This window comes from Anopheles marshallii, chromosome X, assembly GCF_943734725.1.
Source record: "Anopheles marshallii chromosome X, idAnoMarsDA_429_01, whole genome shotgun sequence".
NCBI classification, from domain to species: domain Eukaryota; kingdom Metazoa; phylum Arthropoda; class Insecta; order Diptera; family Culicidae; genus Anopheles; species Anopheles marshallii.
The window spans coordinates 11,025,180-11,040,045 of record NC_071325.1 but is presented as its reverse complement, the minus strand read 5'-3'; the positions used below and the strand labels follow the sequence as shown (position 1 = coordinate 11,040,045).

The following is a 14,866-nucleotide window of genomic DNA, read 5'->3' as shown; positions in this document are numbered from 1 at the left end:
TGCTTGAATGTTTGAAATACATCTGCTGTTTTGTTTCGTTTTTTTCCTCTCTCTCTCTTTATTTCGCCCAACACGAATGACCGATGTACACCACCAGTGCGTCGTCAATTTTGCCTACCCCATGGTCCCATTTCCCATCTTCGCACCAGCGAGACCTGATGCGGCGCGTAGATATATGCCGCTAATGTTAGATAATACAGCGTGTAATTGTCATTTAGCTGTTGTCAAGAAAAACTACAATGGCGGGAAATCAAGTTCAACCTTCGCGCGAGCTGCGGCACGGTGTTCACGATTTCCGTGCGGTGCAGTGCACGGTGGAGTGAAAAAAAAGCCTGGCTAACGCAATGCCTGCCGTGGTCGCCCACGGTACGGAGTGTTTCAGCAGGTTAGAAAATGCCCTCCCTTACCTGATGGAGAGAAAAACAAAACTAATGAGCGGATATAGCAAATTTGGAGACATTTTACAGATTCATTTCTTCTCGAAGCTTGTTTTGAGCTTAATCTACCAAGCAGAACGTAAATATACAACACTTTGTCGATTAAATTGGGCTGTGGTCTATTTTTGGGTTTGTTGTTTGGCGACTATAGCCAGGAATGAGCATACGGATCTGTCAGTGTGACTAATGAAAGTACTCGGTTAGTGCTTCCGGCCCACATCCCGCGGGAAGGCTCGCGCTATCACAGCCCAATCAGCCAACCGGGAGCTAATGCTAGATATCTTGTTTGCGACAATTTACGAACGACAGTACCGTGGCTGGCTTGTTGACTTATATACACACGATACTGGTAATGATAACGGAACCCAACAGCAAACTGCTCATGTGCCGAACGCTCATCCCAACTCGGCAAACTAAGACCTGCACTGTCATGCCTGGGGCTTTCTTCTACAACTCGTGCCATCCTGGGTTGCAAAGTTGTACATTTCAATAACAATGGATGATGGCCGCTACCAACCCGTTTAGCATTTATGTTGTACAGCGCTGTAACATATCTTCCACCTGGCGGATAACACCGCAACCCCTCCGACATCTCGTGGCAAAACCGTGCGGAGTCTTGTATTTACCAGCAAAATCCGCTCCGAGTTTGTTGTAACAGCTCTGCACCGGTTTAAATACTATTGTGGAGACCGTGGAAAAAGTGAGCGAGAGAGAGAGAGAGAAAGAGAGAATTCTAGTGACAAACGGCAGAAGATCTAATTGTACTATCGTCACAAGAAATACGAGTTTTGTGATAGATCATTAATTTTTCTGTGATTTATGAAGAATTTGGGAGGCTATTTTGGTATTCGGTGGTAATTTCGCAAGTCTTTCTCGACATCAGGGAGGTTCCAAAACCCAATCGAAGGGTATTGAACAATAATACCCAAGACTAACTCAAGAAAAACAATGAACACCATAAATGAATGTCCAATATCTCTTGAGGTTGTCTACGTTGAGGTTCCACCTGATATATACTAGAAGATTTCCATGTTTTATGATATAGTCCAATGGAAGTCTCTGCTGATGTTGGCATATTGATCTCAAATTATCATTATAAGAGATGTTTTTAATAGAAGAACTATAAACTACATAAGTTTTAGAACTTTACTAGAACGAAACTATAGAATACGTTTCTACACTTACTATACTCTTCAATTCTACTATACTCTTGAAGTCATCAGCTCCCACCAGAGTAAATTTGGGAGGAGTCTCGTAGTTTCTAAGAATATACTGTAACATATTGATCCATTAGATATAAGATGTTTATTGTTGCTGATCAGTCATCCAATTTTTTAAAACATAGAGTTTGTTGATAACGTTGATTCAATCTCGTGAGTGTTATAGACTTATGTTGCTGTGATTAGCATCTCAAGGTTGCCAAACAAGCTTTTAAAGGTTGTTTGTGTATATTATAAAAATCGACTACCAGTTCATAGAAATAGACCTTGAGCTACTAATGTTATAGCGTAAATAATATGATGTAGAAGTAGCATTGGTACATTGCTCTACGATATCTTGCAATGTAAGTTTCATACACCGTGCTTGAGATACTTCGTTCAGCCCGAGATATGCACAGTAAGGACGGATCCAGTTCGTTCAAGGACGTTTCCTGCCCGTGCTGTAGCGCTTTGCTCCACTAAAGTAGCACAAGTCCGCGTGAGCCTGCGTGACGTAAAGGTCAACTGACGAAATCACATGGTCCGGTGCTACCTTCAAGGCTTATTGTGCTGGCGTCGGATTATTTACCGATTGCTTAGCCAAATCCTAAGTGAGCCATATTTATGGCGATCCCCGTGTGACGTTTGCTACCGTGCCAGAATCAGGTTGTACGCTATCTACATGGCGCTCGTTCGTGGGTGCGAGAAAAATGTACAACAGAGCAAACGGTAGTACCAATAAACAACTCAACCCCGGACGTCTCCGGACGTCGTCGGCGTCATCTCCGGTGTGTGGCAGTGGCCGAACCGTGCATGCGGCAAACGGGGCGCGCGCGGCGGTGATGCACGAGCCGGGGAATGAAAAATGACCCCGCCAACGCCGAGCAGCGCGTCGCATTCGGAACGGTCTATCATCTCCAACCAACGGGGCTCGTCTCCCCGAGCTGGGACGGTGGGCTCCCGAGTGCAGTTTAGTCGCTCGCGCGAAGTCACCAGAGAAAGACTTGCAATTCCAGCAGTGCCCGCCCGGTCGGCTGTTGGGGGTTTGAAAGTGTCTGGTCGTGTTTTGGCTGTTGAATGAAAACACCGGTGTTTTCGGCACCTTTTACCGAAGGCTTCAAACTGTTGGCAACCGTTTCAACTCTATCCCGGTGAGCCCGGCGCTCAGTCTCAGCGCGCGGTTCTTTTGTAAGTAACCCCGAAAGGTTCTTCCTTATTCCCAGCAAGCGGTGCGTTCCGTACGGGTGTTTAGTGTACCTCAACGTTTGTATACCTTCCAACGTGTGTGTGCGTGTGTGTGTGTGATTTTGTGATAATTTTTCCTGAGTGTGGGTTAATAAAGCTTTGGTAAATTTGCGACTATTGTCCGGAGGTGAACACTTGGAACAACACCTTCTGCGGCAGCATCAAGTATTCTTTGCCGATTAGTCATACAATCAAACGCGTCCTTTATCAACCTACACACACTGACTAACGGTCAGTTCAGCCTTTTGAGTGAAAGTGAAGCTGTATACGGGTTCTAGGGAGCAGCAATGCTGATTGTTCTAGTCGGTTTAGACGAATCTTAGGCTGTATTCACCATTGAGCACCAGCAAACAATATCCCAAGGTCTCTCTCAAGATACCCTCAATACCCAGCGAGTTCCTTTGAAGAAGAACCGACATATATAAGCCGAATTAATCGAGAAAGCACTTTGATGCGAAAGACTTACAAAACCGTACCCCTTCGTCATCGAACATGAATCGCGAACAATATTTCCTATTCCTAACGTACTCATGCGCACGTGATTTACGCGCCTACAATATGTGTCTCGTAACGCATTGGGGCTCGCGTGCCATTGCCAATAAATTGGCTAGGTCCAAAGAAACAGCACGATTAAGTATCCCACCACCCAGCTGACACCTTGCATATGTCCCGAACGGCTGGACGCCAAGCGCTGGCTGGAATACGAAATGATGATCGTTTGATCAGTGCCTTCCACGGATAGCGACAGCAACAAGCTCCAGTTACCGTTCGTCCATGGGCGAGAGGCGCGAATGCGTAAGAATAATAAGTCTGGTGCGGGGCGCCGGATTAACGCATGCTCAAGAAGATGCTGTTGTGAATTTTAATACGGTCCTCTTGCTGTACGCCATTCGCTGCAGGTTCACCCGGGCTACCTTCACCCAATTCTGCAATCACCACGTCAACTGCGCACGGTCAATGTCGTTTAGAATTCGCGTCCTTATACTGCCGGGTGCAAACGCTCTCAAGGCTCTCCAGGCAGACGCTTTTCGACTGTATTTTCTTAACATCCCACGATCGTTAAGGGCACATCAACATTGCACTGACCTAGGATAAGGCAGATAAATGGTGTCTTCAATATTTGGTAGCGTGCGCTGCTACCAACGCCCTACCAAACCCCTTTTACCGTAAGATAAACAAGACAATCTTATCGTGAGTGTCCAAATCTGACTGCCGATGTCCAAGTGACCAAGCGTACCGAAAAGAAGCCGAAGCCTGCTGTGTGTGGCTAAACCGAGATACGGATTGACGAGTTTGTTCATTACTTGCTAGATCTTTAACAGTAACATCAGAAGACTTTATAGTAACTACTTTGCTATTCTGAGTGACTTTCGTTCGATCAAGTATGATTGTAAGACTGTTCCTTCTATTCTACACAGAACAATCTTCTTTAACCACTCTGATCTACTGCCAACCATAAGGTGTTGAAATAACTATTTAATGAATTTCACCAACTGCAACTAAAGATGGAAGTACTTTGAGGCAGTGTTTAACATACATGACACTGCACACACCGAACATCAAGCCAAGAAACCTAACGGAGACCCGGTGATGCAAACGGTCTGGTAAAAAGATGCAATAAACAGAAACAAACCAACGAAGGGAATGTGTAAACGGTTTAAAAACATTGCTTAGATGGCTGAAACGAGATAAACGAGCAGATAGAAACCTGCTGCTACGGAGTGACATACGATGTGTGGGGTTTTGGTATTTTGCTGTGGTTTGTAATAGTGATGGGAAATTTAATTACTTTCAGGGATTTAAATCCGGGTTAAAGAGTTAGGATGAAGATTTAACTCTTTTACTAACTCTTCAAGATTTCAATAATTTCAAATAAGCAACGACGACTCTTAGGGGAGTTTACTCGTGATTTAATTATTTGCGGTGACCTTTAACTCATGATTTAAATAATGAGTTAACTCTTGTGGCAGTTAACTCGTATGGTTAACTCTTGTGGGAGTTAACTTGTAATTTAAATCGTGAGTTCAAGGTCGCCGTGAAGAATAAAATCGCGAGTTAACTCCCACAAGAGTTAGTTCACGTCGTGAAGAATAAAATTTTGATTTAAAATGGTTTAATTCTTTGGGAATGAGTTACATCGCAAAGAGTTATAAATTCTCTTCTTAGATATTAGAGTTAACTCACTCACAAGAAAGATTTAAATCATTCAGCCATTCTGAATTATTTTGCACATCACTAGTTTGTAGTTTGAGATAAAGTTCTTCTTCTTCGGATAAAGATTTACACGTAGCTGGATAATCAGTGGATTGTGGTCCGGATGGGATTTTGGTCCGGTCGGTTCGTGTGAAGACCGACGCCGCTACCATCGTACCACCGGGCCGTCTCAAGATGAGATGAATTTCTGTCGCACTAAAACTTCACACCAAGGCCGTGTGAAGCTAGAGAGTGAATTACTCAAATTAAAGAGAGCGAGCGAAACGGTGCACATTTCGTTGCTTCGTTCTATTGAGTGCGCGATCTTAAGGAGGAGTTCTGGAACGATTGTGGTAGGTTCATTGCGAACCGCAAACGGAACGATCGGAGCTGCGTTTTACGTTACCGAAATCCCATCACTAGTAGAATGCCATTCGAACACTGTACTATATCGCATCATTGGATAGCTTCTGTTCTAGATATCAGAGATCAGAGACGTTTTGGTGACAACTCTAGTGTAGATCCAACAATTCTAACATAGCAAATGGTGGAGAAAGTGAAGATTTTACTTTTAGTACTTAAATACATTTTAGCGATTCTGGTTTCATAAATTTGACATTCACGTAATGTTTCGCTTTTGCTTCTCTGCTGCCCCCTCCTTTTGTTCCATCAGAGGCCCGTTTTTACACCGCACTCTACTGCTGCAATTAATTTACTGGCAGTGAAATAAATGCATTCTTCGAATGCTACCGTTTTTTTTTTTTTGTATGCGTCACCGTCCCTTTCATTTCAAGTGTTCTTCTACAAACATTTCCCACCGTAGCATGATAGGGAAACACAAACGACCCTAAATTCTACTCCCCTCCCCGTACCGTACCAACATGTCACCGTCACCCTGCATCTCCAGCTGCTGCCACGTGGTTCGGGCTTCCGGAAATGCTAATTACACATACACCTACCCTTCGCGTCCATTCCGAGCGCACGTACCGATTTATCTGCCATCAGCATCATCTTCGCATCTTCGCAAACGCGCACAACCTGCCTGCTAGCTGCCTAGGTTGTCGGTCTGGCAGGTCGGTGCAGCGGTACCAAAAACCTTCCCCCCCCCCTCCCCTTAACCTCCCTAACAATGATATGTATATGCGATGGAAAGCCCTCTCATGTCGCGGTAAAATGATGGAAAATTATTATGTCTTTTGTCAACTTAGTTTCATTGTCAATGCTACTATCTGGGCGCGGTGTGCGAATGTCGCACACCTCTCGACGCAGCGGAGCAGCTCGACATCCGCCGTACTAATCGGTCGCGGCTTGTAGGTCGGGTTGGTTTTTACACCGGTACTTTTGATTACTTCGCACCATTTGCTGAGGGTTTTGCGAAAATTGCGCCTTTCGCCCTGCGGACACTTTGGAGCGTTGTAGCTTTTCAGGTACTTTGCACTTAAGAAATGGAGTTGATGTAATGAACGTATTAAGATGCTGCTCTGCCTGTCTCGTGTCTCGTGCGCTGTCGCAGTAGCATTGTCCGACCCTTCGGTTACGAAATATGCCAGAGTCTGTCATACTCAGCTAAACATTCGGCACAACACCATTGAACGAAAGTAATTGGAACAAATTACGCTATTACTACTTCCATTATTATAGTGCATCGCAATTACGGTGCAACTCGCGCAAGCGATCGAAATGAAGGAAATAATCGTTTACAGAAGGATACGCCATAGAACGCATTACGATACGTGATGCGTGACGTACATCTACGTGATCAGCCCACGAACAATTGCAGCTTCCCCTTTCTTTTGCATCGATTTCAGAGCAACTGGATATGATTACACGTATTTTTTGTGTAACAATAAAAGAAGCACAGCCTACAAATCCAATGTCATACGCCCAATCAGACGTCAGCGTGTTGATTTAGCCCTTCACTCGATTCTGCCCGATCTTACTTTCCATCATTGTGTCTGTTTGCCGTACCGGAAGCACCGCTCTGCTCTGAACGACAGCAGAATGTACGGTATGACGTTTGAGAGGTTGCTGGCAGTCGCCATCATAGAAGTTCTACGCCTAATCTTCGGTCTACCTGTTCGTGCGGGTGGAATATAATTGCATTCCCAATAATCAGCACCGCCATATAATTCTCAATTTCAGCGCACCACAAGCTGCCAAGAAACTCGTAACCATGCACGGTGGAGGAGTGGACACCGACAAGGTAACGCTACCGAAAGATTCCACTAACCACTATGTGAAGCTTCATTTAACAAAAAAATACTATTTCTTGCGTACAGCATAACGGAGCCGATACGGCTTCATTGCGCGAGAAGGTACAGCTGCGGAAGGGTGAAAAATGGCGTATCCTTAAAAACATCATCACGGTGTCGGTCGCGTTTATGGTGCAGTTTACGGCATTCCAGGTAATAACGAATTTAGACATCGTTTCAACATTTCCAATATATTCCAGGTCAGGTAAGAAAGTTGGGTCTATTTCTTAACTCCCTGCAAACTGCAGAGGCAGGTTTTAGATATTTGAAGTATTAGAGAGAAGATATGACGGATAGTAAAACTTCCGGACATCAGACTCCAGGAATCCTGGACTATCTCTCCCATATGTAACAGACTAGACGTGGTGGATCAAACAAGAGCAGCTGTGATATCTACCATGCGCTAACCGACCATAACATTTTGTTTAGGGAACAGCGAATCTGCAATCGTCGATCAATGCGAAGGAAGGATTGGGTACGGTGTCACTTAGCGCCATCTATGCAGCATTGGTTGTCTCCTGCATATTCCTGCCGACGCTCGTCATTCGCAAGCTGACGGTGAAATGGACGCTGTGTGTCAGCATGCTGTGCTACGCACCGTACATTGCCTCGCAGTTCTATCCCAAGTTCTACACTTTAATACCGGCAGGTATACTGCTAGGTCTGGGTGCCGCACCGATGTGGGCTAGTAAGGCTACGTACCTGACGCAGCTCGGACAGGTGTACGCCAAACTGACGGATCAACCGGTCGAAGCCATCATCGTACGGTTCTTCGGGTTCTTCTTCCTTGCCTGGCAAACGGCTGAGCTGTGGGGCAATCTGATTTCCAGCCTTGGTAAGTTTGAACCCAAGTCCCAATGTTGCCACTGTTGTACTGATCAATGTATTGCTGTGCCGCAGTATTGTCTAGCGGAGCGCACGGTGCTGCAGCGGCAGTTGGTGGCAATGGAACAAGCGGCTCCCACCACAGTGACCCGAACCTTGACAGTTGCGGTGCCAACTTCTGTGTCGTCGAAACGTCCGACAATGCCAACCTGCAACGGCCGCCAGATTCGGAAATTTTTGAAATCTCCGCCATCTACCTATCATGCATCATTGCAGCTGTCATTATTGTTGCTGTATTCTTGGATCCACTTTCGAGGTAAACCACCGTGCGCGACAATTACGCGCGAGGACTTACATTCCGTTTTTTTTTGCTGGCTCACAGATACGGTGAACGAAGACGTGGTTCCATTTCGGCAACGGAAATATCTGGCATGCAACTGCTGTCGGCAACGTTCAAGCAGCTGAAGAAGGTGAATCAGCAGCTTCTCATTCTTATTACCGTGTTCATCGGTATGGAACAGGCGTTTATCGGTGCCGACTTCACGCAGGCGTATGTGTCTTGCGCCCTGGGCATCCATCAGATCGGCTATGTGATGATTTGTTTCGGTGTGGTCAACGCAATTTGCTCCATCATCTTTGGATCTGCGATGAAGTACATTGGACGTGTGGTTATCATTATTCTAGGTTAGTGTTCTCACATTCTTCCCATTCTCCCTTCTTTCCTGAGGTAGGTAATGGCATAGTTATGTGCGTTTATCTTCCATTCTAGGAGCAATTGTTCACGGAGGATGCATTATTTACCTTTTGTATTGGCGACCACATCCCGATCATCAAATAGTATTCTTCATACTATCCGGATTATGGGGTATCGGAGATGCCGTGTGGCAGACACAAATAAATGGTATTTCTTATTGAGTAACTTTATACATTGTTTCGGTGACATTTACAACTAATATTCGCGACCAACTCCCCAGGTCTTTATGGTGCCTTGTTCCGTCGCAATAAGGAAGCTGCATTTTCGAACTATCGTCTGTGGGAGTCCGTCGGATTCGTCGTTGCCTACGCATACTCCACGAATCTTTGCGCACGCATGAAGCTTTACTTACTTTTCGGTGTTTTGGTGGCCGGCATGATCGGATACACGATTGTTGAGATACGTCAGCTGAAAAAGGTGAGCAACCGGAAGTTGTTACATGTGTAGTGTATGTTCAAGTAATGTTTGTTCCTGTTTGTTTTTCGTTTAGGAAAAGCGTTTGAAGCAGCTGGAAGAAATCCCCAAACAACAGCAAACGGACGCCGACCGAAAGGCCATCGAGGAGGATGACGAGAAGGACGAGCTGGAAGAAGATATTGTCGTGACACATCTCTGATGTTACCGAACCATCATTCCTTAGCATATCTCTTGAAAATTTGAAACGCTACTGCTGCTACGATTGTTACCACTAATGCTTTTTTTAACAAGCATTATCGTGTAGAAGTTAGTTACATAATGTCGTTCCAACAGCTAAAGAGACACTGTTCACAACAACCCCAGGCGCACTCAAATGTCCTGAGCGCTTTCAGCGATGCACTGCACTGATGAGCATACCAAGAAGAGATAGTCTCATAGTGCTTGTGTGTATTCCCTTCAATTGATGTACAATGTAAACAGATGGATAACGAGAAGGTTGTTAATAGATACATTGAGGTAAAATTTAATGTGAGAATTGTATTGATTTATGGAGAAAATTTATTGAACTATCCGAACTCACAGGTCTAAAACGTTCAGCGACACCATCGCCGTGTCTGGCTTTATAAAAAAAGACGAAAAACATAGTGTTGATTTTAATAGTTAAAAACGGTCATTTTGAATTTGGTTGAAAACGAATTGAAATAACTACATTTTGGCAGCACTGCCAGTGACAGCGCGATTGCTGTAAGTCAGTCGCGTGCAAGGAGGCGTAGTGAAAGGACATATAAGCTTAAAGTAAATGTTGGAATTCAGGAAAAATAAAAGCACAACGTAGGGCAACATAATATAGTTTGTCTAAAGAGTTACAATCACATTGAAAGAACGCAACACATAGAATTAAACCTTAGAGGTTGTTTTAATCATTTAAATGGTTGAAGATGTTCAGTATTCAAGTTTCCTATATGTTGTGTTGCAACATTAATACAACATTAATTTCTACAATTAAAAGATATAGTTTCAATTAATAAAATATATTGCACGCAGAGGAAACCGACTGTCCTTCACCACGGCACGTAGCAGAGAGAGTGTGCGTGTGTGTGTTTGTGTTGCGCACGTCATCAGAAGGCCGTTTCCTGTTACCTGTGAGTGGGTTAAGCGTAGTAGCCACACACTAGAACATCCCCAACACTATAAGCATTAAAAAAGTAAGCGCTTTTGTTGCCGCGGGAACAAATCCAGAATGCTAGTTCCGCCGCCGTGGATAGACAGAGCGAAGATTGGTCTACCTTGAAACTCTCGCGCAAGTCTTGGTTGGCGTTACTTATCAACTCAGATTGGACGTTAGGCTTTTCCGCTTCCGAAGGTGCTAGGGTCGGACAAGTAGCCTTTTGTTCTAAAATTAAATCAGAACAAGTATCTGAATGTAGACCTCAATTAAACTAGATTACCAACACAATGACTTGAAAATACAAGCTTAAGATTTGAAGAACAGGCAGTCCCCGAGATACGTTATTATAGCGGACCGCTATAACCAGAGAAAAATCCGTGTATCACGAATTTCCGCATAAGTCAAATCCGGTACTAAAATCGTTTATACTTCAACGTAAGATAGTTGACTTTCTTCTTTGCACTTAATTTATTCAGCAAACCTGGCTACTATTTGGTAGAATTCATTATAATAAACTAAACACAAATGTTTTATATGACAATGGAAGCTATTTTGGAACAATTTTACGCCTTTTTGCTTAGATTTATGGTTTCTGACCGCATTCGCAATATTCCACCCCTGATAAAACCCTGGATGTTAGCATGCTCATTCATGATATCTGATCGCGTTCGCAACAGCTTTTTAATAGATTTGTTTGCAAAAACATACCTACATCCCATCGGTGAAGGCGATTTTAAAACATAATTTTTGATAAAAAAATAAAAAAATAATCAAATAATAAAAAAAAGTTCTAAAATCCTCCTCACATATATTCACCTTGAGTGCGTAAAATATAAATTATTTTAATACCATCTGGCAACCGTTTCCAGCTAGCATGTTGGCATCACTTTTTAGTACATAGCTTCCATGTGTGTTTGCAGCGCTTACTAGGCATTGCCATTGTCTCGTTGCCAATAAGATCGCATTGTCTCGTTGCCAATATCGAAAAGAAAAAAAAGTTCGCTTGTGATCCGCTGTTGTATGTGTGCAAATAAATCATCAGTTTTGTTTGTGCACCGCGTCGGCATCTTGTATTTACTTCCCCATGAAGTAATCAAATAATCCTCAAGTAATCGAGTGAAGTTATTATTATTAGTTATCGAGTGACAAATTACTGAAACATGTACTCGCGAGTTTTCGGTTTCGGCTGCCGTGATTCGCCGGACATTTACAATAAATTCCTGGAACAGCTAGGATACTATCGTAAACATGCCGCTACCGATTCTACCTCATTGTTTCGTGTTGTATCGGAGCTACAATACGACATACAGCTCTATCACTATAAGGTTCGCCTGGAGTGTGTGAAATTTATGCGCAGAAATCGGGGAATATTCTCGAAGGTATTCCTGACCTCATTGTGTCGGGGGAAAGTGACACTTCGCAGTATGCAAGAATGTGCAGTATGATCAGATGCTGTGTTTTCTTATATTCTTTTAGGACATCAAGTACGCTTACGAATCGTACGTGAACAACCTATTGCGGCCGCGGACGTATGGCGGTTTGGTGGAATTGAAAGCGCTGGCACTACGGTACAGGTAGGTAACTTCTGTTGCATCATAATGGGATAACGTTTTCTTACTGCTGCATTTGCTAACTCGCGTTCCAGAGCGAATATATTTCTGTTCGAACCCCTGAAAGAAGGCAAATGGTTTGTGTACAACCCGAAGTATAAAGTGACCTGGAGGCTTTTCAACGGTCGTGATAATCATTTCGATGCGGTGTTCCCGATAGAAACGATGAAAGTAACCGCTGAATGTCAGGGTAATATATATACCACGCGAGTGTAGAAGATCAATAGACGAGATTAAAACGTTGTTTTGTATTTTACCTTACAGCGATAGTTTATCAGTTGTTGTACACAAGAGTACTAGGTCTGCCGGACGTCGAATACGCCGTCGAACGTATGTTGCACGATCCCGAGAACAAGTTCTTTAGATACGCAACGCAAACCGATGGTACCACTACCGCCATTACACCGGATGGACTGCAAATGCAACTATCCAAACCGGACGATACGAATTGTGTGCTGATGTACCCGCATCTATGCCATTTTCACAATCAAGATTACTTTTTTATCATAGAGGATTATTTCAAACAGTACGGATTAGATGAAGGATGTCGGGCGTACATTGGCGAATACTTTCAGGACAGACGAAATAAACCCAATCCGCTTCTTACGGATTCGAAAAATTCCTGCGTGCGACAACTTCTCGCACTCGGGATCACACCGTTCCCGTACAAGGTGGCGAAAGCGCTCGATCCTTGCATCTATCGGAATGTGGAATACGATGTGTGGCAGGAAATGCGAATGGAAAGGAATAACGCAATACTTGAGGTTTGTTAACTCGCCCGTGGTGCATTAGATAAGTGAATGTAAACTATAAATTCTGTGAATTCTTCTAGAATGAGAAAAGAATCCAAAATGAAATGAATAGTGCAAAATTGGTTAATCCGCTTGCCTTGCTGCCAACAGGTAAGATACAAAATGCCTTTCGTTTTGGTGTGAAATGTGTTTAATAATACTGTTTTGTCCTTTATCTTTTTCTGTGGTGTGCGCAGAAGTGCTTGGCGCAAACCGGTATGGAGCCGCCACCGGCACAGTTCTTGGTGGTAGTAGCTGTTCTTGCGAACAGAAAAGCCCGCAAGTAATTGCTAATTATGTTACGCAACAGAACACTGATGGCCCAGTGGCTGCGCCAGAACCTGTCCAGCATTTGGATTTTTCCGGTAGAATCGATTCTCCGTTCGAGATTCTTTCACCTTATCAGAACATATACATGCCACCGCCTTCGGAACAATATGCTGCTAGTACAACAATGATGAACACTGAGAACATTGATGGAGCAGTGGCTGCGTTACAACCTGTCCAGCATATGGACTTTTTCGGTAGAATTGATTCTCCATTCGAAATTTTTACGCCTTATCAGAGCATCTATATGTCACCATCTTCCGAACAATACGCTGCTAATAATGTCAGTTTATTGACCGATAATGTAGTCCATCCAATCAGTGTGCATGGCTGCGTTTATGCTCCTTACAGTTCCACCACGCCACCGCTGGTACGATAGAAGCAACTGTATGAGCTTGAATCATTTGTTTGATCTAACAAATTTTTTCTTTACTTTAGCAATTATTTCACACGGCAACGCAGTCACCGCTGAAACATTTTCAACAGACACCAACATTAACAACCAATGAGTCGTTGGCTGTAACGGATCTCATAACACTGCTGCCAAACCAATTGAACCCACCTATACCGAACACTCGTGTGATGGTGGTCGATTCAACACTGCAAGCGCAACAACAGCAACCGACGGATCAACATCAAGTACCGCAACAGCAACAACAAGAAAAGCATTATAATCAACAACCACAACATTCTTATCATCGTCAGCGTCAACGCCACCGACAACGACACCGCATTCGCCATCGACAGGATCAGCAACAGCACCAACAGCAGCAGCTGCAGGATCCACGGAAGATGCCTGTAACTATACCATTTGGTTCGGGGTGCTATGTGCAGTACTTTCCCATTGCAGCAGACACAAATAGTAAGTTCCGTAGGTTTCTGCTTTTTTATCAATTAGTATTAAAATTGTACGATAAGCTGGCATAAGAATGCTAAAATGTGTTTCATCATCTGTTACAGATATATCAACACTGCCATTGGGGTACGACAATAATTCATAAACCTCCGCCATAAACGCGCTCCCTTCTGCATTTTTTCACCATTTATGATTAATTTTGGTTCTATAAGACTTCATAGTGCGAATATTCTATGCTTCAGTTATTGATTTTATTTGGTATTTCACAGTATTTCATGATTACTATGAAATACGTATTATGAATAACGCAAAAGCGTTGTTTAATTTTCTTTGTTTTGTATTTATAGATTTACTACAATTTGTCATTTGTTTTGCTGAGCAAAGAGTAGGTTGACGGGCATTGAACTTAATATATCTTTTTTATTGCTGACATGTACAATTTTACGGGCATGAACTGATTCGTTGCCATAAATGATCACTGTTAGTGTCAAACGTTGCATCTTTTTTCCAAATTATTTTATCATTTCTTATGTTATAATTTTATTCTGCTACTTACTTTAGCAAACGATCCTTATATTTCTTACACAAGTTGCACCAAGTAGTGCAACAATTCTTTTACTTTATTACCATTTTTTAAATTTTCTCATTGATTTTTTATTATTTGCAAAGCACATTTTGCTGATGCATTTAAAATCCTTGTATATACTCATAGTTTAAGAAAATATTGGTTGCTGTAAACAAACTATTATGAATCATTTACGTTTTGCGTGCCTGATGTACTGTTCATGGTTA

At 43.2% G+C, this 14,866-nt stretch overlaps 2 protein-coding genes across 2 annotated transcripts; both read left to right on the top strand.

Annotated features, from left to right (window-relative positions):
* The first annotated feature begins 7,247 nt into the window (after window positions 1-7,247).
* On the top strand, window positions 7,248-9,521 carry LOC128707766 (UNC93-like protein). The gene is made up of 8 exons (XM_053803094.1): window positions 7,248-7,277; window positions 7,354-7,479; window positions 7,756-8,161; window positions 8,227-8,467; window positions 8,534-8,835; window positions 8,921-9,052; window positions 9,126-9,322; window positions 9,396-9,521. Exons 1-8 carry the CDS (start codon window positions 7,248-7,250, stop codon window positions 9,519-9,521), a joined length of 1,560 nt encoding a protein of 519 aa, XP_053659069.1.
* Window positions 9,522-11,650: 2,129 nt separating this feature from the next.
* On the top strand, window positions 11,651-14,219 carry LOC128719606 (protein ovarian tumor locus-like). Its single transcript, XM_053813236.1, has 7 exons — window positions 11,651-11,869; window positions 11,967-12,064; window positions 12,136-12,290; window positions 12,365-12,864; window positions 13,298-13,588; window positions 13,657-14,080; window positions 14,179-14,219. The coding sequence occupies exons 1-7, from the start codon at window positions 11,651-11,653 to the stop codon at window positions 14,217-14,219; spliced, it is 1,728 nt and encodes a 575-aa protein (XP_053669211.1).
* Window positions 14,220-14,866: the final 647 nt, after the last annotated feature.

Coding starts and splice junctions, on each gene's coding strand:
- LOC128707766 (XM_053803094.1), top strand. CDS start 7,248: ATGCACGGTGGAGGAGTGGACACCGACAAG. Junction 7,480..7,755: donor TGCAGTTTACGGCATTCCAG/GTAATAACGAAT, acceptor CATTTTGTTTAG/GGAACAGCGAATCTGCAATC. Junction 9,323..9,395: donor AGATACGTCAGCTGAAAAAG/GTGAGCAACCGG, acceptor TTTTTCGTTTAG/GAAAAGCGTTTGAAGCAGCT.
- LOC128719606 (XM_053813236.1), top strand. CDS start 11,651: ATGTACTCGCGAGTTTTCGGTTTCGGCTGCCGTGATTCGCCGGACATT. Junction 11,870..11,966: donor ATCGGGGAATATTCTCGAAG/GTATTCCTGACC, acceptor ATATTCTTTTAG/GACATCAAGTACGCTTACGA. Junction 12,865..13,297: donor GGAATAACGCAATACTTGAG/GTTTGTTAACTC, acceptor TCACCTTATCAG/AACATATACATGCCACCGCC.